The sequence below is a fragment of the Mustela nivalis genome, assembly GCF_964662115.1.
Source record: "Mustela nivalis genome assembly, chromosome: 10".
Classification (NCBI taxonomy): Eukaryota; Metazoa; Chordata; class Mammalia; order Carnivora; family Mustelidae; genus Mustela; species Mustela nivalis.
The window spans coordinates 40,272,342-40,295,329 of NC_139029.1; the positions used below are offsets into that span (position 1 = coordinate 40,272,342).

At 44.6% G+C, this 22,988-nt stretch overlaps 1 protein-coding gene across 1 annotated transcript; it reads left to right on the forward strand.

The window, feature by feature from the left end:
- Window positions 1–26: 26 nt before the first annotated feature.
- Window positions 27–18,322, forward strand: SHISAL2A (shisa like 2A; the record flags this gene model as incomplete). The annotated part of the gene is made up of 3 exons (XM_082688470.1): window positions 27–208; window positions 6,664–6,803; window positions 18,043–18,322. 3 exons carry the CDS (start codon window positions 27–29, stop codon window positions 18,219–18,221), a joined length of 501 nt encoding a protein of 166 aa, XP_082544596.1. The 3' UTR covers window positions 18,222–18,322.
- Window positions 18,323–22,988: the final 4,666 nt, after the last annotated feature.

Consider the following 22,988-nt stretch of genomic DNA (forward strand, 5'->3'; position numbering starts at 1 on the left):
TGGCGACGGGCCCGGTGCGGGGCGCGATGAGCGGCGCTTGCACGAGCTACGTGAGCGCGGAGCAGGAGGTGGTGCGCGGCTTCAGCTGCCCGCGGCCGGGGGGCGAGGCGGCCGCCGTCTTCTGTTGCGGCTTCCGCGACCACAAGTACTGCTGCGACGACCCGCACAGCTTCTTCCCCTACGAGCACAGCTACATGTGGTGGCTCAGGTACCGGCCGTGGCCCTAACCCCAGCTCCAACCCCACTCCAGTCTTAGCCCCTCGCTGCACCCTCAGCCCAGCGCGTGCTAAACCCTCAGTCCTCACCCACGTGCCCACCCCAACATCAGCATCGACCGCACCTGCCCTTTAGCCCTTCCGTTCCAATACTGACCTTCGCTCTCACCCTGTCACCAAGCCAGCTCCCTCTGTAACCCCTTCCCCCATCCTGACCTGAACAGTTATTGGGATCCAAACTTGAACCTCACCCTCAACTCCACCCTGGAGAAACTTGTGTCCATCTGTACTCCCAGTGTCATCCTCTGCCACCATGAACCCAGCCCCAGATTACACACCAACCCTCTCCCTGACACAACACTCCCATCTCCCACATTCACAGGAAACCCAAACACTACCCTAATCCAAGAGCTCACCAGAGTGCCCATCCTAATATGAGCCTGACCTCATCCCTGACTTTACTCACTCCCCAGGCAATACTGATCACCAGCCCCAACCTCCTCCAGATCCTTCAGGGAACCTACCTCAGATCTCCTGCCCACCCTGACTCCAAACATGGTCTAGCCCTACATCCGGACCTCAGCCCCAAGTCTCACTCCTCCTGTCATGCTACACCCCAAGTCAGTCCCAGCCTAGCTGAGGCTCAACCCTTTCTTCCTCCTCATATTTAGTCATTCTTTCAGCTACCCTTTACCGAGCACTTAGCTGTGCCAGGCCAGGGGTGGATCCTGGGGATGTACTCTACTCCCTAGCTAAAGCAGAGGACCAAGGGATCAGAGCTGCATGCAACATCATAAAGTCACAGCAGAAGCCAGCTCAGCAAAGATTAACAGAAATGTAATTTGGGTGAATCCCCACCCAAAGGACCTCAATTTCCCTGCCTGTTCAGGGCGGGGAGTAGATAGGCCAGTGCTGACATTCCTAGAACCTTAAGTGTGGCGCTGAGAGGGCAGTGGGTGTCTGTGGCGCTGAGAGGGCAGTGGGTGTCAGTCTCTATCAGTCTCCAGAGGCCTCACCCAGAAAAATAGGACCCAACCCTGAGCCTGCTCTGGGAAATAGGCATCAGTAAAAATGGAGTGGGCCATCTCAGGAGACAGTGATTTTCCTGTTCCTGGAGGTGTGTGACCAGAGGCTGCATACCCTATGGGTGGGAAAGGACATTGGCCACAGAAACCTCTCTGAGCCTGTCTTTACAGCTATCAGATGAAGAGTATGATAAAGGATTGCCCTGATTTCTGAGTAGGATCAAAGAGACAAAGAGGTGAACTTGACAACTTGACATATGCCACTGACAATTACAGATAATCGCTTTTTCTAGACCGTTCAACTATTTTCAGATAGCCAGGCTTGCCAGTCCTGCATATTCAGTTACTATCTGTAACCTGAGGAATTATATTAGCTTATTCTCTATTCAGCCACATATTCATTCATTCCTTATAGCCTTTGCTTTGTACCAGGTACTATTATAGGCAGTAGGGACACAAAAATTAATTATTCCCTCCCCCTGAGGAGGCCCACTATCCATTTAGAAAAATATGAAATGCACCTAGAGTATAACAATGGAGTAGTTGCTGAAGACCCACTGTGTACTTAGCACTGAGCTGGTGTGAAATATGGTAGCACTGACTTCCCTTTGAGGTATAGAGACAGTGTGGAACTCTGGGGCTGATTAGAACCCCGTCAGCCCAAACTGTGGCTCTGTCACTTAGTAACTATGCGAATTTGGCCAAATTACCTCTAAGGCTCTTTTTTTATCTTCAAGATGGCCATCGTACTACCTGTTTGTGGAATTGTAAAGATTAGGTGAAATAATGCATGTGAAAGTGACTAGTACATACTGTAGGCGCTCAGTAGAAGGGAGTTTCTTTCCCTGTTTCACAGGTGGGAAAGTGAAGCTTGGAGTATGAAAGCGAATCGTTTAAGATCTTCTAGCAATGTCTTGGTGGACTGAGATTTAAACATCAGCAAGGATGAACCAAGAGTTAGATGTACTCACATGTTCACAACCCTTCTGTCCATTTTACAGATGAGAAAACTTGAAAGCAGTTAAGGTACTCTCTGGTGAGGCCCTGGTGAGAGCAAGTAGCAGAGATGGGATGAAAACTCAGGCTTGTCTGGCCCAAGTCTGGGCTTGTCCTGTGGCACAATAGTCTAAACCTAGCCTGGCTCTCTCAGAACCCCCTCTACTCAGATCACTTGAAAGGACACCCAGTGACCCTCTGCTGTCTTCTGGGCACTGTGCTGGCCCTTGGAGACACACACCCGTCAGCACCTAGCCAAGATCCCCTCCCTCTTCTGAAAACTCCTTCCCTCTAACACCCCTGTGGTACCCTCCTGTTGCTTTGGCCCATGCATGATATGTGGAATGCTTTAGTGGCTCAGTGAGGTGGGGGGTTGAATGGGGTGACCTCTGAGTTTACATCACATGTCAGTGTGCTCCCATTCTGTGGCCTCAAGGGCAGATGCAAGGTTTGGCCTGCAGGGCTGACTCTTCCTCGGCTTGGACATAACGCGGTTCATAAACATCACAGATAGTTGCAAAGTGGAGAAGAGGAATGGAGGGTCCCCAGGGCATCTAGGTAATGGGTGTACTCTAAACCCTAAAACAATGCTTCTGGAGTGCTCCTCAGAGCCCCACCATTGCAGGGCAGAGATCTTGTTTTGCTCTCAACTCCATTTGGCCTTTTTCATGAAAAGTTGGTCCTTAAAAACATAAAAATCTGCAGGTAAACAACTTTTTCCGTGGATGGTGCTCCAGGAGAATTGCTGTCTCTAAAAGTGTGTCTCAGGAAGTGAAGACTCCCTGTGGAGAAGCAGCTGGTACTATCACATGTCTGGTCCACTTTCCAAACACCCTCTATTAGTAGCTCTGTTTTTTACCAGGACGTGAGCCAAAAGGCAGCAGCCTTGCACAGGGCAGAACTGGTTGTCGGCCGCTGTATATACACCACCTCGTCTCACCTTCAGGGACACCTGGTGAGACAGGAGCCTTTACAAATGAAGAAAACAAGATCAAGAGATGAAGCATTTTTCAGTTTATGTATGACAGAACCCAGATTTGAACTTAGAGCTGCCTGACTCAAAAGCCTTAATGGAGAAATGTTAGACCGCCTCTCCAGTTCTTTCCTAGGGGTCACAGTGTGTTATCTTGTCTCTCAGAGTTATGGCTCTGTGAACTCCTAGAAGGCCAGCAGCTCTTCAGTTTCTCAGCCAGGGCAGGAAACTCCAACTTCACTGAGAAGTATACTCGTCCCAGTGTTCTTTACAAACCGGTGCCATAATACAGAACTTACCGCCTCTTGAGGCAGTCCATCTTCTGCCAAGGACAGATGTTTCCACTTGGAGCCTCCTCTGTTCCCAGCTCTGGTCTTGGGGCCTGGTTCCTCAGTCCCCAGAGAGACCATCAGAGACAGCGCCGGCTCCCTGACTGACTGCTAATCTGGGATATCTCCCGCCAGCTCTCTCACCCATTCCTCAAGGGACCTTACATTTAGAGGGCCCTTTCCATCCTGCTGGCCACAGATGTCCCATGTAAAGTGTGGGGTCCCTATTGCAGCATAGGCCTTCCAGATAATAGCCTTATAAACAGTGAGCATATCTCAGAAGGGGAAATAATATTTCATTAAAGTACCTACAAGAACTAAAAGAGACTGCATGCTCAATATGGAACATGTGGAAAGGATAGGGGAATCACGGGAGATCTAGTGGCTTAACTCGGATTCCCCAAAAGACTTAGAAACAAGGATTTGAGGGCAAGTAGTTTGTATGGAAAGCCATCCTAGAAAACATGGATAGAGGCTGGCAAAAGGAGGCAGGGAAGGGTAAGAGTAAACAATAGTGGGTCACCACTGAGGGTTGCTGAAGCTTATGCCTGCCGAACTCTGCCGGCCCTGTAGAAATTACACCCCAGAGTCATCCCACCTGAGGCAGGAAACTGTATTCACATACAATTGTGTCAATCATTGGGTGTATGGCGATGGGAGAAGCGAGGCACTAATTTTCCTGCACTTCTAATCTGCTCAATGTACAGAAGAGACTGTTCTGGGCCCAAAGAAAGCCCTCAAGCCAAAGGATATAAATGGTGGCATTTGAAACACTGGCCAGAATATTCTACAATTATAAGACCCCATGGGACACAGGCAGGACATCCACAGCCCGCACTATAACCAGAGACAGCCTGTTAGCATTTTGGTATATTTCTACCCAACCTTACATATGTATACTTACGTATATGTTTATGCTTATTTAAGTTGGAGTTATGCCGTATATTTAGTAATATATTCTACTCTTTTCACTTAGCATTATCTCATCAGAACTTATCCTTGATCTGTTTTAAATTTTATTTTTAAAAGATTTTTATTTATTTATTTATTTGTTTGTTTATTTATTTATTTGAGAGAGAGCATGCACAAGCAGGGGAAGCAGCAGAAAGAGGAAAAGTAAGAAGCAGGTTTCCCACTGAGCAGGGAGCCCAATGTGGGACTTGATCCCAGAACACTGGGATCGTGACCCAAGTCAAAGGCAGATGCTTAAGCAACTGAGCCACCCAATCATCCCTATCCTTCATCTTAAATATTACTTGAAAACATGTTTTTAATGGCTCTATACTATTCCATTGCAGTGGTGTTCAATAATTTATTTAGCTATGAGAAGACAGATTTTCCAAAGCTCTAAGGTGGTTCTGCTTAGTGGAACTTAGACATCAACTAGACGGAAATTAAGTCATCAGCTAGCTGGGACCAAAATCTGGCAGAAGCAGCTAGGACAGGAGCCTGGGGCTGGGGTCAGGGAGAGGAGTGGCCAGAAAAGCTGGTAAAGAAGTCATAGACAGGAGAGGAACTTGGGTGGTTCGGTGGGTTAAGCCTCTGCCTTCGGCTCAGGTCATGATCTCAGGGTCCTGGGATTGAGCCCGGCATGGGGCTCTCTGCTCAACAGGGAGCCTGCTTCCCCTCTCTCTCTGCCTACTTGTGATCTCTCTCTGTCTGTCAAATAAATAATAAAACCTTTAAAAAAAAAAAAAAGAAGTCATAGACTGGAAGGGCACACAAACAAAACCTGCTGCTGACCTATCCACTATTGTTGGGAGAACCTCTCACAGTGCCTAATACACAGTAAGAATTCAGTAATATTTATGAAATGCTTACTATGTGCTAGGGCTTCTGCAAGAGGAGAACAAAGCTCATTATTTATGGTCTGATTCTTCCTTTAACGAACACACGAGGAATATGTTGAACACCTACTATGTGTCAAGAATATTGCATATATTAGTCATCCTTACTATCACCTGTGAAGTACTGTGTGTGTGTGTGTGTGTGTGTTTTAGATTTTGTTTATTTACTTAACAGAGAGAGCACACACAAGCAGGGGGGGGGCAGCAGAGAGAGAGAGGGATAAGTAGACTCCCCACTGAGCAGGGAGCCTGATGTGGGGCTTTATCCTAAGACCCCGGGATCATGACCTGAGCTGAAGGCAGACACTTAACTGACTGAGCCAGCCAGGTATCACTGTGAAATACTGTGTTTTGATCGTTTTCACTTTTCAGACAAAGAAGCTGAGGCTCAAAAGATATAACTTCGTCAAGACCTTAGAGTGAGTTGTTATATACCTGGGTCCTAATCCAGGCAGGTTTGGTTCCAAAGCCCTTTGTTCTTTCCTACCACACTGGGCTGTCTGACCCAATGTGAAGTGCTAAAGGCCCTGAGAGAAGTGTCCTGGGTGGATTAGCCTGGCATAGGGGGAAAAGGAGAGAGAAAGATGGCCAAGGAAAGCATTATTGAGGAGGAGACATTTGAGATGGGCCTTCAAAGAGGTAAAACTCTAACGTGGGGAGATGATGGGGAGGAATCATGTGAAACAGGAAAGACAGTGACTCCCAAATGAGCCAGGAGGTAGTCGACTGGAGACCAGGTGACCAGGGCCTCACTTGGGGCAGGGGTGACAAGATTGGAGGGTGAGGGAACAGCTGTGGGGAGGTCTTCTAATCACAGAGTCCACACTGGTGTGATGACCCACTGGAGGGTGAGTCAGAAACTACCTGGAGGCTGGAAGGACAGCTGGTTTTTAGCTAAAGCCTGCTATGTGTCTTGATTTCTAAGAATTGGCATGGTGGGGAGGGCTATTTAAGACCATCTCCAGCTCCCTGGGCAGGGTGGGCGGAAATCACGTCAAAGAAAGTAGGGAAGGAAGGAGAAGAGAAAAAAGGGAACACGTACTGAGTCCCAACTATGTGGTGGCACTGACGCAAGTCATGTTACATACGTGGTGAGTCCTGGGTATATAGCTAACACTTTGTCTCATGCTTAGTCACAAACAGCCTACGGTAAGTAGAGACAGAACAGAAGTTGAAGCCTGCTGGTGCCTGTAACACCAACAGCGCTTCATACGTCATCATAGGTTACCTCCTAAGTCCCTTCCCGATACTCAGCTCCCTCTGGTCTTCTCTCCCCAGCATTGGTGCCCTTGTGGGCCTGTCCATAGCAGCCGTGGTTCTCCTGGCCTTCATTGTCACTGCCTGTGTGCTTTGTTACCTGTTCATCAGCTCTAAGCCCCACACGAAATTGGACCCAGGCTTACATCTCCAGCCTCCAGGTAAGAAACAAACCTCATAATTTCCTTGTATTAAACAGACTAGCACCCTTACAAAGGGGGGATATTTATTTTTTTATTTTTTTAAGATTTTATTTATTTATTTGACAGATCACAAGTAGGTGGAGAGGCAGGCAGAGAGAGAGGAGGAAGCAGGCTCCCCGCTGAGCAGAGAGCCCAATGTGGGGCTGGATCCCAGGACCCTGGGATCATGACCTGAGCCAAAGGCAGAGGCTTTAACCCACTGAGCCACCCAGGCGCCCCCCAGGGGGGATATTTAGATGATGTTTGGAACCTTTGCCTCACAAGAGTTTCCTAGAATGTGAAGCAGTAGCACATTTTTTAAGAGGTTCGCAATCTGAACATTTACATCCCAAACTCCTCATGTGCTCAATGCTTAGCAGAATAACTTGATAGAGTCAACTCAGTGTTTATCAAAATAACTTGATATAGTCAGCTTAATGTGTTCAATGTTTATCAGAATAACTTGATATAGTCAGCGTTGTATTTGTCACACAAAGATTAATCCATTTGTGGATTTTCTCAGACACTGCTTTACAATTCTAGCCTTAGGGAATAAAAACTGATTTTAATATTATCCCAAACAAAATAGAATTAATAAGCAAAACTTGCTGTTCTCCACACTTGGTTTGTTCAGAAATTAAATACAGGGGTTTTTTTTGTTTTTGTTTTGATAATCTGAGTTGCTGGACTACCCCTTCCTTCATTATTGGCGTAGGCCCTCTAGAACCTCAAAGGACCCCCCTGCCAAAAGTGTTGCTTTTTCATAAGTCTTTATTGCACACACTTTTACAACTTCTGTGAGGTACTATGAAAGATACAAGTGCCTATTGACAAATGATCTTTCTGTGTAGTTTGGTAGACAACACTCAAAATGAGTATTATCATCTCTATTTTACAGATGAGAAAATCAAGGCTAAAACAGATTAGATGACTTACTCAAAGTGTCACAGCTAATAAACAGTAAGGCTAAAATTCAGCCCATGTTTTTCTACCTTGAATCGTGCTCTTTCTTCTGCCTACCACACTGGGTCTGTGCAGATATGAAATTAAGTACAAAATTATTTAATACCAAATATAAGGATAATTTCAAAAAGGAGAGTAGATTTGAATGAGTGCTGAATTAGCAAAGGAGTTGGTTGGGTAAAAGGAGAAAAGGCATTCCAGGATAGAATAAATAATGGGTAAAAAATATATGGGCCATTCTGAAGTCACTATGCAGTGACTGGGTCATTCATCCTGGGGCACCATATGAAAGAATACCAGGCAGGAATTTAAGCTAAGCAGAAGCAGAACGGTGGCAATGATCAGGGCAGTAGAAAGGTGGGTAGTAGCTAAATTTCAGAGAATGACAGAGAGGGCCCTTTTTGTCATAAAGGATTAGTTTTCCAGCTTGATATCAACTTGTGCAACAAGCAGCAGCATGAAGAACCCTTCTCAGATTCCAGTGACAATAAATAATCCTCCTGTTGCTGAGCATTGAAAAGCAGGAGGAATGGCTTTTGAAGGTAAGAGGATTCTTCCGGCTCGCCTTGTAGTCAGAAACCTGGGAGGCTGGCAAGGAAACAAGAAGAAAGCCCGAGTATAGATCCAGACAGCCCAGGGAGACCAGAGACAGCCCAGGCTTCAACTTTTATAGAGAAAAATCATAGAAGTTAATGAAAGGCATCAAAGAACCTATCTCATGAGATACAGCATGTATGTGGACAGATGGCTCGATGTCACAAACCTGCCACTTTCAAATTAATCTATAAATAAAATTCCCAAGAAAATGTTTCATGGAATTTGTCACATTGGTTCTAAAATGTATCTAGAAGATTAAAAGTGCAAAACAATTTTGAAAAAGAAAAAGAGGAGGGACTTGCCCTATCAGGTAAGAGACATTTTTAAAAGTTTGAAAAATTGTCCACTTGATTTTGGCACAGCAGTTGACAGAATTGGGCAATGCCGTGGTCCTTAACGGGGAGCACGTTGCCACCCAACACCCCCAGGGACATTTGGCGATGTCTGGAGACATTTTTGGTTGTCGCAACTGGGGAAGGTATCTCTTGGTAGAGGTCAGGGATACTGTTAAACCTGCTACAATACAGAGAACAATGCTCCACAACAATGAATTATCCAACCCAAAATGTAAACAGTGTCAACCTGAAAAACCCTAGAATAAAAAGAGAGTCTAGAAACAGATTAATTAAAATGTAGGAATTTGAATAAAACATTTAACTTTTTTAAATAAAGGGAAAATTGGCAAATTTACCTTCATCAAAAACAAATAATCATGAAATAAAAATAAGACAGGGGCGCCTGGATAGCTCAGTCAAGTAAGCATCCAACTCTTTTTTTTTTTTTTTTTTGCTTTTGATTTTATTTATTTATTTATTTATTTTCTGCATAACAGTATTCATTATTTTTTCACTACACCCTGTGCTCCATGCAATCCGTGCCCTCTATAATACCCACCACCTGGTACCCCGACCTCCCACCCACCCGTCAATTCAAACACCTCAGATTGTTTTTTAGAGTCCATAGTCTCCTCATGGTTCACCTCCCCTTCCAACTTCCCCCAACTCCCTTCTCCTCTCTAACTCCCCATGTCCTCCATGCTATTTGTTATGCTCCACAAATAAATGAAACCATATGATAATTGACTCTCTCTGCTTGACTGATTTCACTCAGCATAATCTCTTCCACTCCCGTCCATGTTGTTACAAAAGTTGGGTATTCATCCTTTCTGATGGAGGCATAATACTCCATAGTGTGTATGGGCCACATCTTCCTTATCCATTCGTCCGTTGAAGGGCATCTTGGTTCTTTCCACAGTTTAGCAACCGTGGCCATTGGTGCTATAAACATTGGGGTACAGATGACCCTTCTTTTCACTACATCTGTATCTTTGGGGTAAATACCCAGGAGTGCAATGGCAGGATCATAGGGAAGTTCTATTTTTAATTTCTTGAGGAATCTCCACACTGTTCTCCAAAGAGGCTGCACCAACTTGCATTCCCACCAACAGTGGAAGAGGGTTCCCCTTTCTCCACATCCCCTCCAACACATGTTGTTTCCTGTCTTGTTAATTTTGGCCATTCTAACTGGTGTAAGGTGATATCTCAATGTGGTTTTAATTTGAATCTCCCTGATGGCTAGTGATGATGAACCTTTTTTCATGTGTCTGATAGCCATTTTTATGTCTTCATTGGAGAAGTGTCTATTCATATCTTCTGCCCATTTTTTGATATGATTGTCTGTTTTGTGTGTGTTGAGTTTGAGGAGTTCATTACAGATCCTGGATATCAACCTTTTGTCTGTACTGTCATTTGCAAATATCTTCTCCCATTCCGTGGGTTGCCTCTTTGTTTTTTTGACTGTTTCCTTTGCTGTGCAGAAGCTTTTGATTTTGATGAAGTCCCAAAAGTTTATTTTCGCTTTTGTTCCCTTTGCCTTTGGAGACATATCTTGAAAGAAGTTGCTGTGACTAATATCAAAGAGATTACTGCCTATGTTCTCCTCTAGGATTCTGATGGATTTCTGTCTCAGGTTGAGGTCTTTTACCTATTTTGAGTTTATCTTTGTGTATGGTGTAAGAGAATGGTCGAATTTCATTCTTCTACATATAGCTGCCCAGTTTTCCCAGCACCATTTATTGAAGAGACTGTCCTTTTTCCACTGTGTATTTTTTCCTGCTTTGTCAAAGATTATTTGCCCATAGAGTTCAGGGTCCATATCTGGGCTCTCTACTCTGTTCCACTGGTCTATGTGTCTGTTTTTATAAGCATCCAACTCTTGATTTTTGGTTCAGGTCATGATCTCAGGGTCATGGGATGAGCCTCAGAGGGCCCAGCGCTCAACACAGAGCCTACTTAAGATTCTCTCTCTCCTTCTGCCCCTCCCTACGCACTTATTCTCTCTCTCTCCCCTGCTCTCTCAAAAAAAAAAGAAAAAAAATACAAAGACATCATACATAACATTACAAAACAAGTGATGGACTACAAAGATTTTATAAACATAAAGATAAATACACACATATAGACAATCCTCATTCACAGAGTTGATATTTGCAAATTCGTTTACTTGCTAAAATTTATCTGTAACCTCCAAATCAATAACTGCAGTGCTTTTGAGGTCATTTGTGGTGTGGACATGTGCAGAGCAGCAAAAAATTTGAGTTGCCCTATCACACACATTGCCAGCTGATGTTAAACAAGTCTACACTCTGCCTTCTTGTTTTCAGTTCTCCTACTGTAAACAAGGGTCTATTTATGTTTTTTTGCATTTTTGTTAACTTCACTGTTTAAAGTGGCCCCCATCTGTAGTGCTGATGTATTCTCTACTACTCCTAAGCGTAAGAAGGCTGTGGTGCGCCCTGTGCAGAAAATACATGGGTTAGATAAACTTGGTTCAGGCAGGAATTATAGTGCTGTTGGTCATGAGTTCAATGTTAATAAATCAATAATATATATTAAATAATGTGTCTTCAAACAAAACAAATTTATGCATTGGACAGTTGACAAAACTGTTGTGACCAAAGACCCACAGGAACTTAACCCTGTATTTTCCATAGGAGCAATGATTCAGCATTTGTTAATTCAGTGTTTGTGGTGACTTTATAGACTACAACTACTGTGAATAATGAAATACAACTATATATAAAATAGAGATGAGACTGACATCCAGAATATATAGGCACATCTTTAAACAAATGAGGAAAATGTAATGTACATAGAAAGGAACACAAATGCTCAATACACAGGAAAAGATGCTGCTCAACCCTACTAATAATAAGAATGCAGGGCACCTGGGGGGCTCAATTGGTTAAGTGTCCAACTCTTGATTTCTGTTCAGGTCATGATCTCGGGGTTGTGAGATTGAGCCTTCTTTTGGGCTCTGTGCCAGGTGTGGAGCCTGCTTAAGATTCTCTCCTCTTTAAAAAAAAAAAAAAGAAGATTATCTCTTCCTTTGGCTCCTTAACCCCAATTAAGAAAGAAAGAAGAATGCAATTTAAGAATAATGTAATTTTAAAATTTTTTTAAAGATATATTTATTTTAGAGAGAGAGAGGAAGATTTATTTATTTGGGAGAGATTGAGAGAGACAGAGTATGTGCACAGATGGGGAGGGACAGAGAGAGAGGGAGAGAGACAGTCCTCTAGCAGAGTCCCTACTGGGTGCTGAGGGCACTCAGCTGGCTGCATCTCACAACCCTGAGACCGTGACCTGAGCCAAAAGCAAGAGTTGGATGCTTAACCGACAGAGCCACCCAGGCACCTCAATTATATAACTTTTTTAAACAATTATATTGGCGGGGTGCCTGGCTGGCTCAGTCAGAGGAGCATGCAACTCTTGATCTTGGGGTCAAGAGTTCAAGTCCCACATTGGGGTAGAGATTACTAAAATAAATAAATAAATAAACTTTATTTGTTTATTTATTTTTAAGATTTTATTTATTTATTTGACAGAGAGAGAGAGACACAGTGAGAGAGGGAACATAAGCGGGGGGCCGGGGGAGAGGGAGAAGCAGGCTTCCTGCTGAGCAGGGAGCCTGATGCAGGGCTCCATCCCAGGACTGGGATCAAGACCTGAGCTGAAGGCAGATGCTTAATGACTGAGCCACCCTGGAGCCCCAATAAATAAACTTAAAAAAATTACATTGGCAAAAGTCCCAAAATTGGTCATATTAATAGAGAGAAATTTGACTGTTAGGAATTAATACTGTCATAAGCTACTGGTAAGAGTATAAATTGGTATGACCACTTTGTGGACCAACTTGGCAGTATCTATTTAAACTAAAAGTATCTATACCCTAGACTCCATAATTCCACTTCTAATTATCTGCCTTAGAGAAATAGTTGCACTAGGAGAGGTCTCGTACAGACAGATCCATGATAGCTTGTTGTATAAGAAACAAACTAAATGTCCCTCAGGAGAGGAATAATGAAATATGATATCACAGTTAAAAGGAATGAACTAATTCTAAACAGACTATCTCATTTGCTTTTCACAGTAACTGGGTAGAGTATAGATCTTATTTCTATGCATTTCACAAGTGAGGATTTTACAGACAGGGACCCAAAGTCACCTAGTGACACTAGCTAGTGACAGAGTCATGTCAGCCTCCCCCCTCCTTCGTCTCCTTATCCCTATGCTGCGAAAGGAAAGTCCTCACTATGTACCGGACACTGAAACTTTACATGCACTATCTCATCTCATTTTCCCAACTATCCCTGTGTGGGAGATATTATTGCCCCCCATTTCACGGATGTAAATTCCAGGTGTCAGGGAGGTTAGATGACTTGCCCAAGGGTTTACAGCTTGTAAATCATGGAACTGGAATTCTAATACATGTGTTTTCGTGTCTCCAAAGTCCTATTCTTTCTCCGTCACCAGGTGAGTTCTGTGGGGTGCTCCTGCTTGTGTCCTCCTTCCCTCCCCCTCCCCATTTTATCCCCTCAAGCCTTTCTGACTCAAAGCAAATACAGTTCATGCCTTGACCCTGTGAATGAAAACCACCCTCCTATTTTTCATTGATCAGCCACCAGCTGGATAATTCAGTTTCCAGGGTTTGAGACAGCTTGTATTCTTGCTCTTGCTTCTTATTTTTAAGATGGAAAATGCATTTCCTGACCTTTTACTAAGTGATAGCTTTCATCTCTCTCTGCCTTTTGCCCAAACTCAGCTTAGTTCCTCCCATTCATGAAGTGCTGTGTTCTCCTTCCTCTGAACTCCCAGCATCCACCAGGAGCCTCCTGTTCCCCTGCATCTGAGACAGCTTACAGGCCCACTATCTTACATTCAGCAGAGTTTTATCTTTACAAAAGTGTCTCATTTCTGTCTCCCTCTCAGTAGGACATATGCAGAGATCATTAGCCCCATCACACAGCAAAGGAAATGGAGGGTTAGCCAAGGGAAGTGAATTAGCCAAGTCACAGAGCTACTGAGCCTGTGTTGCTGAGGAGTCAACCCTGATCTCCCAGATTCTAAAGCCTACAATCATTGCACTGTATCCTGGGGCCATGATACCTGACTGTGGGAACAAGGGTAGTGTGGGAAGTACCTTAACAAGGGCAGAGTGGAAATGGACCAGAGTTTCTGAAAATAGGCTCCTCCTGCTGCCCAGGCATTCTGTAACGTCCCATCACTCCCACCGCAGCCCCACCCCCCAAACGAAGGATGCACAGAGACCATAACTTTCGTACTCCGGCACTCTGGTACCTTGTGAGGAACTAACTTGATCAGAAGGATGACTGAGTTCCTACCGTGGTGCTGGGCGCTATGCTTTTTATACCTTATCCCCTTTAAACTACTCTGTCAAGTGGTGATTATCAACTCTATTTTGCAGACGAGGTGAATGAGGTTAAGTGTAGAGGTGATATTCCAACCTAGACACATTTAATAAGAAACAAAAAAACTGGGGGGGGGGGATTGATAGACAAGAGTTCAGTTCTCCCTCTAAAAGGTGTTGGTGGGAGATCCCTAATCAGCCCTTCTCACCAGCCATCACCTTGCTGTTTTCATTAAGTTAAACATACACTTACTCTACGTATTAGATACCTATGGCTACTGTAACAAATTTCCACAAACTTGGTGGCTTAACATAACAGAAATGCATTATCTCACATTTCCAGGGGCCAGAAATACAAAATCCGTCTCACTGGGTTGAAATCAAAGGCTTCAGGGGAGAATAAGTTCCTCGCCTTGTTCAGTTTCTGATGACTGCCAGCATCCCTCTGCCTGGAGCTGTATCACTGCAATCCCTGCATGTGTCTTTACATCACTGTTTGTGGGTCCATCTCTGTCTGCCTTTCTCTTATAGAGGCAGTTTTGATGACATTTAGTATCCACCCAGGTAATTCAGGATAAGCTCCTTATCTCAGAATCCTTAATTTGAGGCATCTGGGTTGCTCAGTTGGTTAAGAGTCTGCCTTTGGCTCAGGTCATGGTCTTGGGGTCCTGTTTCAAGCCCTGCATTGGGCTCCCTGCTCAGTGGGTATCCTGCTTCTCCCTCTCTCTCTGTAGCTCCCCTGGCTTGTGCTCTCCCCCAACTCTGTCAAATAGGTAAACAATCTTTAAGGGGGGGGGGAAAAAACACTGTAATTTAATCACATCTGTCAAATTTTACCATATAAAGTAACATTCACAGGTTCCAGAGATTAGGACCTAATATCCAGGGGTTACCATTCAGCCCACTTGTAATCAGCAATTACACTCCTACATATTTATCCTAGAGACATGAAAATGTACATCTGCACAAAACCCAAACCTGAATGTTCATAGCAGCTTTATTTGCAGTTGACAAAAACTGGAAACAACCCAAAAGTCCTTCAATGAGCAGATGGTAAAACCATGCAATGGAATATATGCAACCATAAAAAGGAATGCACTACTGATACACGCAACAACTTAAGTGGATTTCAAGGATGTTATAAAGAGTAAAAAAAGCCAATCTTAAAAGGTTGTATACCACATAGTTCCATTTATATCACACTTCTGGTATGAAGTGATGGTAATAGATAGTAATAGTAATTATAGTAATAGATAATGGGTTAGTGGTTACCAGGAGTTAGATTTATTTTTTTTTAAAGATTGTTTTTATTTATTTTATAGAGAGTGAGAGAGAGAATGACAGGGGAGAAGGTCAGAGGGAGAAGCAGACTCCTCATGGAGCTGGGAGCCTGATGCGGGACTTGATCCCAGGATTCCGGGATCATGACCTGAGCCGAAGGCAGTTGCTTAGCCAACTGAGCCACCCAGGAGTCCCCAGGAGTTAGATTTAGAAGGAAGGTTCGAGTATAAAGAGGAAGAATGAGGAAGTTTCTCTGTGGTGATGGAAAAGTTTATCCTGATGGTGACGTGATTATATGTCTATATATGTGATCAACTTTGATAGTACACCACAAAAAGAGTACATATAAAAACTGGTAGAAATTAAAAAAAAAAAACTGGTAGAAATTGAACAAGATTTGTAGTTTAGTTAATCATATTGTATCAATATCAGTCTCCTAGTTTTGAAGTTGTTCTGTGATATTTAAGATGTTATCATTGGCGAAAGCTAGGTGAAGGGCAAGTGTACGGTTTTTGTTTTTTTTTTTTAACTTCTTACGAGTCTTTAATTCTTTAAGAATAGAAAGTTCAAAACAAAAAAAACAACAAAAAAGGAAATTTATTGGCTCTCTAGGTGAGAAGTCTAAAAGTAAGGTGGGCTTTATGCATGGTTGAGCTAGAATTTCACTATGTTGTCAGGCTTGTGGCTCCGTCTTCTAAGATTCTTTCAACTCTACCCTCTATTTTGAGTTGGCTTACTCCTCAGGCTGACTTTTCTTATGGTAGAAAGTTGGCTACCAACAGTCCCTGGGGCCACCAGCTTTTTGTTTCCCTCTAGCCAGGAGAAGAAAGAGGGAACTATGTCTTCCTTCAAAGGTGCAGGGAGCTGAGCTCTACTCTGATTGGACGATTCAGGTCATGTGTCCACCCCTAAACCAATCATTATCCTCAGGGAGATGCTATGCACCCATTACTGAGCCATGTGGCAAAGGAATGGGATTATCTGATTGGCTCAGATCAACCAGGCCCCACACCTAGAGTTGGGATGGGACTAATACCACCCAAATATAATTGCTATTTGGGAAGAGGTGGAGTGAATGTTAGGTAGCCAACTCCAATGTCCAATATAACTTCCTTCTTAAAATTCACTCTTCCCCTAATTTCTTTCTTTCTTTTTTTTTTTTTTTAAAGAATTTATCTATTTATTTGACAGAGAGAGATCACAAGTAGGCAGAGAGGCAGGCAGAGAGAGAGAGGAGGAAGCAGGCTCCCCGCTGAGCAGAGAGCCCGATGCGGGACTCGATCCCAGGACCCTGGGATCACGACCCGAGCCGAAGGCAGTGGCCCAGCCCACTGAGCCACCCAGGCGCCCTCTTCCCCTAATTTCAAAGTTCTCATTCTTCCTGGGTATCCCCCCCCACCCCCATCAATGGAGTTTTCTAGACAGGGACGGTAAAAAATGTCATTCCGGGCAGAAGAAACAGCATAAGCAAAAAATCAGCGATGTAAAGGAATGGAGCTATTTAGGGTACAATGAAAACCTTGGTGTCACAAACACAGAGTTCTTAAGAGTGATAGTAATGAAGCCAAAGAGAAGTGATAGGCCCAGTATGTGAAGAGCCTTGAATGCCACCCCAAGGATAACAGGTAATGAGAAGACATTGAAAGCTTTTGAGAAAGAACAGTACATGGACTCACTTGACTTTAGAGAGTTCTCTCTGGGTACAAAGTGGAGGGTAGACTGAAGGAGACCCAACTAGAGGCTGTTCCAGTGGTCTGGGAGGAAGGAGATGAAAAGCTTGATTGAGGGTGGTGGCCATGAAGATGTAGAGAAATGAGTGAATATGGAAGATGGTAATTGGTGAAATCAGAGGGACTTGGTGACTCACATTTCTGGCTTGAACAGTTGATAAGCTTTTTTTGTGTTTTTTAAGATTTTATTTTAAAGTAATTTCTATATCCAACATGGGGCTCGAACCCACAACCCTAGATCAAGAGTGTCATGCTCCAGCAGCTGAGCCAGCCAGGTATACCTGAACACTTGATACACATTTTATCCAAAAAGGCAAGAATGCTCAATTATGTCAAATGCTCCTGACAAGTCAAGGGAGATAAGGATTTGTAAGTGACTGTGGGATTTAGTGGCAAAACATTTTGAGGTATGTTGGGAGCAGAAACCAAATAAATTTTGGCAGAATAAGTAATGAATGGGAAGTGGGGAATACTAATGTCAAGTGAGCCTCCTTTCAAGCTTGTATACAAGAGGAGGAGAGGATAAATCAGCAGCGTGTCATGGAATCTATTCTTAAAGAAGAGAATAATGTATGTTTTAAATTTTTCCAACACATCTCTGCATACTAGCTGTGTAGTCAGCCTGTATCCTCATCTATAAAATGAGTTTTTAATAGTACCTACCTCATGGGTTTATGGTCAAGGTCAAGTCTTCATTTTTTCCTAACAATTGTTTATTGTCTTTCTCCCCCACTAGATTTTAAGTTCATTAGAAACACTGACAGCTCCTAATTAATGATGTAGTATGTTGTTAATAAATATTTGTTAAGCGAATGATGCATATAAGACTGAGCGCAGTCCTGCCCAAGTTGAGCACTCAGGAAAATTGACCAGGGCGAGTTTGACCGTTGGGGGAATAAGGTCTGTAAGAGGAACGCCTTCTGCTTGCTCTTTTCCAGACCCCAAGGAAGAAGCGCCCCCTGGCTGCCAAGGTGGAAACGCAGGCAATTCAATGGAGGTGCCAGGAGTGAGCTTTCTCCGACAGAATCACCCCTTCCTGAACCCACGACTAGACTACAATGAAGAGCAGGCCGTGGACCCCAAACGCTGCTCCAGCACTGCTTCATGGCCACAGTGACTGCCAGTGACATCCCAGGCAGCCCTCAGGAGGCCCCTGTCCCAAGTCTAGACCCATGTGGACCAATGCCATAAACATCCAATAAATGTCTCTACACCAACCTTTTCTGGAGCCTCTTTTCCATGAAAGGTAGGGTTAGGGATGACCAAAGGGACTTGGGAGACTGGTGGGATAAATGAGGGCTTTTCCCAGCAACCCCACCCAGGCCCTGCTTTGGACCCAGTTATACTGCTCTGCCTCACCTCCTGTAGGTCAGAGAGAGTTGACATGAGCCCTGGGGAAATGGTCAGTAACAACTCCACGTGGTCAGGGGGAAGCCTGGGGCTATGGAGGCTCCACTTGCCTAAGGGGGGGAGTCAGAGAACTCTGACTTGGTTTTCCTGTTACAGAGCAGGTATATTTAGGATCCCCCAGGAAGATGGCTGGGACCCAGAGGTAGGTGACTCCTAGATCTCCTGCAGCTTTGCCAGGAGGCACAGAATGAGGAGTGTAGAGTTGGGGGGAGTGGATTAAATTACTTAGTCTAAGCAAAGTACTTAGAACAGTGTTGGCACATGAAAAGCACTATGTGTTAGCTATCATCATCCTCATCCTCATCATTGTTATTATTATTAGTTTACTGTTAAGGAATCTTAGGGCAGTACGGCTGCCTGCCACTCCTCTCCTGCCTATTCTCTTCATCTTAACTTTGGCAGTTGCTTTAGGCTTTGCCTTGGAACTGAAGGCAAGGATTGGAGAGAATCAGTGGCCACTGAAAGCAGCTCTCAACATTTCTGAAAGTGATATGACCTGCTGCTGGATTTGGTGACAGCGAAATGGCCACTCTTAGATATTTGGGCATGGGGCCTGAGCCAGCCAAGGGCAAATGGTAGGGTGACAAGGCAGGGGTAAGTCACCTGCAGAAGTGGTCTAGGCTGGAAGTTGAGAGAACTTGGTTTTGGTCTTTATTTGTTGTTGTTGGGGTGTGTGTGTGTGTCTGTGGTCTGTGTGTCTGTGCATATGTGCACATATATGTGTCTTTTATTTTTAGCACTCTGAACCCAGCACCTTGTCCACTTATCGTACATCCAGCAGTGTCTATTCTGTGCCAGGACTCTATTCTGTGCCAGGACTCACATGTCCCAGGACAATAGGGAATCAGCCACAGCTGCTACCCTCAAGGGGATCCCATGGAGGGCGAGGAGAGCACACGAAAGGGAAGTGGGCCCAGAGGTGGCCCCTCATGCAGTTTGAGTGAGGAATGAGTGATGTCTGAGCTGAATCATCAAAGATGAGTCAGTTTCCAGGTGAGACAAGGTCAGAAGCCATTATGTTCAGAGTACAACTCGTTCTAAAACAGTGAGAGAACCTAGCGCAGCTCAGGAACTGCAAGTTATCTGTTGGGGAGAGAGCTTAGGGTACTTTGGTGTGTGTGTGCGTGTGTGTGTGTGTGTGTGTGTGTGTGCACATGCGCGACAGATAAGAGGTTTCATTACTGATGTTCTGCATGACCTTGCATAGGACAGATCCTGTCTCTCTTCTTTGTATCCCATCAGTTAATTTCCATTTTCCTCTGAACTTTCTATGCTGAGCCTTTCAGGAGGTTTCGAGGAAGAATCCGATACAGCCTGTGTCCTTAGGCTACTCATGGATTGATGGGGGGAAACAGTCCGTAAATTCTAAAAACTCAGTTGGTCATCAGTGGCCTAAAGCAGTCGTTCTCAAACTTCAGACTGCATCGGAATCAGGTGGAGGACTTGTTAAAACACAGATTGCTGGGCCCACCTCTCTCCCACCATGAAGTGTCTACATCTGTAGACCTGGAGTAAGTCCCCACAATTTTAACTAGTTCCAGGTGATGCTAATGCAGCTGGTCTGGGCCAGCTTTTTGAGCATGACTGGGCAGGAAAAACAAAGAGAACTCAGCTACAGAGATTAAGAGGCAAACTCATACTGAGGAAGTTCCATGAAGGTCTAGTAGAATTTCCCAGCAGGAGGCTGTGTAGATGGGGTGGGGAGAGGGGAAAACAGACTGTGGTTTTGCTGACCTATACAGTCCAGGCCCCATAAAGCTCTTCCCATCCCCCATGTTTCAGGGTCTCCCATTTGAATTCAGTCAGTCTTCAGAGCTGGCTCTCACTGAGGTTGGCTTCTCTAAGTCTGGTGTCAGAAGGCAACTGCCCACCCTGTGCAGTGGGAGCCCCCTTCCCTAGGGCCGTGGAGCGCAAAGGAAGTTGGGTGGGCTGACTCACAGACAAAAATAGTCTGTGCTCACCGCTGCTCACAAGCACACATCGACTGGCAATTATCTCTTGTAAATTGCTTTCCTGCTTACGTTCAGAACATGTGAGTGTGTCTGCCTGCCTGCCTGAGAACAAACACTCGGAAGGCCAGGGTGGAGGTGGCCAGCGGGGAGTGGGCTCCAGATGGAGGGAAGCCCAAGTCCGAATCTTCAGCCAAGAATTAGGGAACTGTTGAATCTCGGACTTTGGAAATATCAGAACCTTGCACTTGCCCTTGTCACACTCCTGCCACTTGGTTTTCCAGCCTCTCAAACATTCTCATTTGTTTCTTCCTTCAACATTGACTGGCAGTGATTCTCTGCCAGGATCTGGGCTAAATGAGGTCTCAGGCCCTGTTCCTGAAGGGGCTCATCACCATGGCATCGATAGAAAATCCCTAGCACAGCTAAGAGCTTCCGGGAAGCTTCTTGGAGGAAGTAATGTCTGAATAAAGTCTTGAACCCACTGACAGGTGAAAAAGGGTTTGGGGGACATGCTGTTTGGGGAACAGCATTTAAGACACAGGGAATAGCACACACAAAGGCCTGAGCTAGGAGAGAGCAGATGGTGATTCAAAGGACAATAATAATTCAGTTTGGGTAGACCCTGGAGTCAAGGTGGGATGGTGAGATATGAAGCTGGAGGGGTATGTGGGCCAAACCCTGAAGCCTCTGCCATACTAAGGGTCTCAGGCTTTATCCTGAGGGCAATGGAAGTGACTGGAAAAGGTTTAGCATGGGAAAGAACTCAGAACCTTATGTGATAGCTTGCTTTCACGTTTTTCATGACACTGAAGTAAAATGTGTTACCCAGAAGCTCTGCTTTGGGGACCTATTGAAACCTACTCCTTTGGTTCCTGAAACCCCAGAAATCTGAAGGGCGGTGATGGCTCTCATGCCCACAAGAAATGGCTCGGGTCCTGGACACTTATTAGGGGGAGGAGGCCTTTCCACTGTCATTAATGACTCTGCTCTTCTATGCCCGGTAGCTCAGGGGCCAGAGTCTGGTACAACAAAGGCCCAGGCCATAGAACCAGAGCTGTGCCTCACTGTCACAGAGACCCAGGAGCTTCTCATGTGCACAGTATTGAGAAGGGTATGAATGGCTCCTTGCATACCTTCTCCATACCTCGCAGGATCAAGACCACCCAGATTGGATGGTCCACTCAGAGAGTGTTGACTGAGGACACCCTGTGGGCCTAGCACTGTGACAAGCCCTTTAGGAGAGAAGATGCAGCTCTGTAAGTCTTGGCAACTTCCCACTAGGGATGAAAAGTAGGTTTGACCCATAAGACCTCTAGGGAGCAGAGAATCAGAGAATTCAAAAGCAAATGCAAGCTGTGGGTTAAGTGCCATTAGAGTTTCAGAGAGTTTATAACAGAAGAAAAGAAATAGCCTTGGAAGTCTTTATGGAGGATGTGGGTGTTGAATTTGACCTTGATGAATCATGGCAATATTTGAAGGGTCTCAGTGAGGTAAAGAAAGTGTTCTATAATGTCAACTTTATGTTTAAAGAGAATACTACTTGTGGCTCCAGGGCTTTGAACAAGTAGATCATTCATTCACCAGCTCTACATCAGCCATAGTCATGCAACAAACACACACTTACTATCTTTTGTGGGCCAGATCTTGGTCTGAGCATGAGGAACAAAGTAATGAGTCAGTCAAAGTTCCTGTCCTTGAGGAGCTCTCAGGCTATGAGGGAAGATTGGTAACTTAAAGAGACAATTACAAAAAAAAAAAAAAAAGAGAGACAATTACAACATAGGATAAAAAGTGCTTTGTCCATTCACTGATTGAAAGATGGCTATGCTGACCTTATATGTGGAGCTACCTTAGTGCAACATAACTTTGCCACCCCTTAGTCAAGGATGGAATGTATTTTCTCATCCTTGGTTTCTATGCTAACTTTGTGATTTGCTTCAAAAACAAAAACAACAACAACAACAAAACAACAAAAACAAAAAACAAGTGGCAGAAGTGACAACTGCACCAATTTTGAGTCTAGGCTTTAAGAGACTTTGCAGCTTCCTCTCAACTTCTTGGAATGCAGTGTCACTATGCAGGAGCCTAGAGCCCACTGGAAGATGAGAGCATGCAGAGGCTACATTAGCTCTCCACTGAGGCCCTCTAGACCAACCAGCTCCCAGAAGAGTGACCAGAAGAGTGAAACTACATGGGTGACCCCAGGTGAGAACAATCACCAGCTAAGCCCAAAGCACCAATCCACAGACTCATGAGCAAATAAATGGCTATTGTTTTAAGCCATATGTTTCTGGTAGTTTGTTACATGGCAAGAGATTACTGATGCAGTTCTTTTCACATACTTTGTTACAACTGTGAACCCTGTGTCCATGTCTTCTCCATTTGCCTGTGAGCTCCTCCTTAGATGAAAGAAACTATGCCAACTGTGTACCACTTCAGATCCACTTTCTTCCCTTCTCCATCTTGCTCTGCGCCTTGAGAGGGTTACACAAAGAGGCTACCTTGCCCTCTGGAATCTGGGG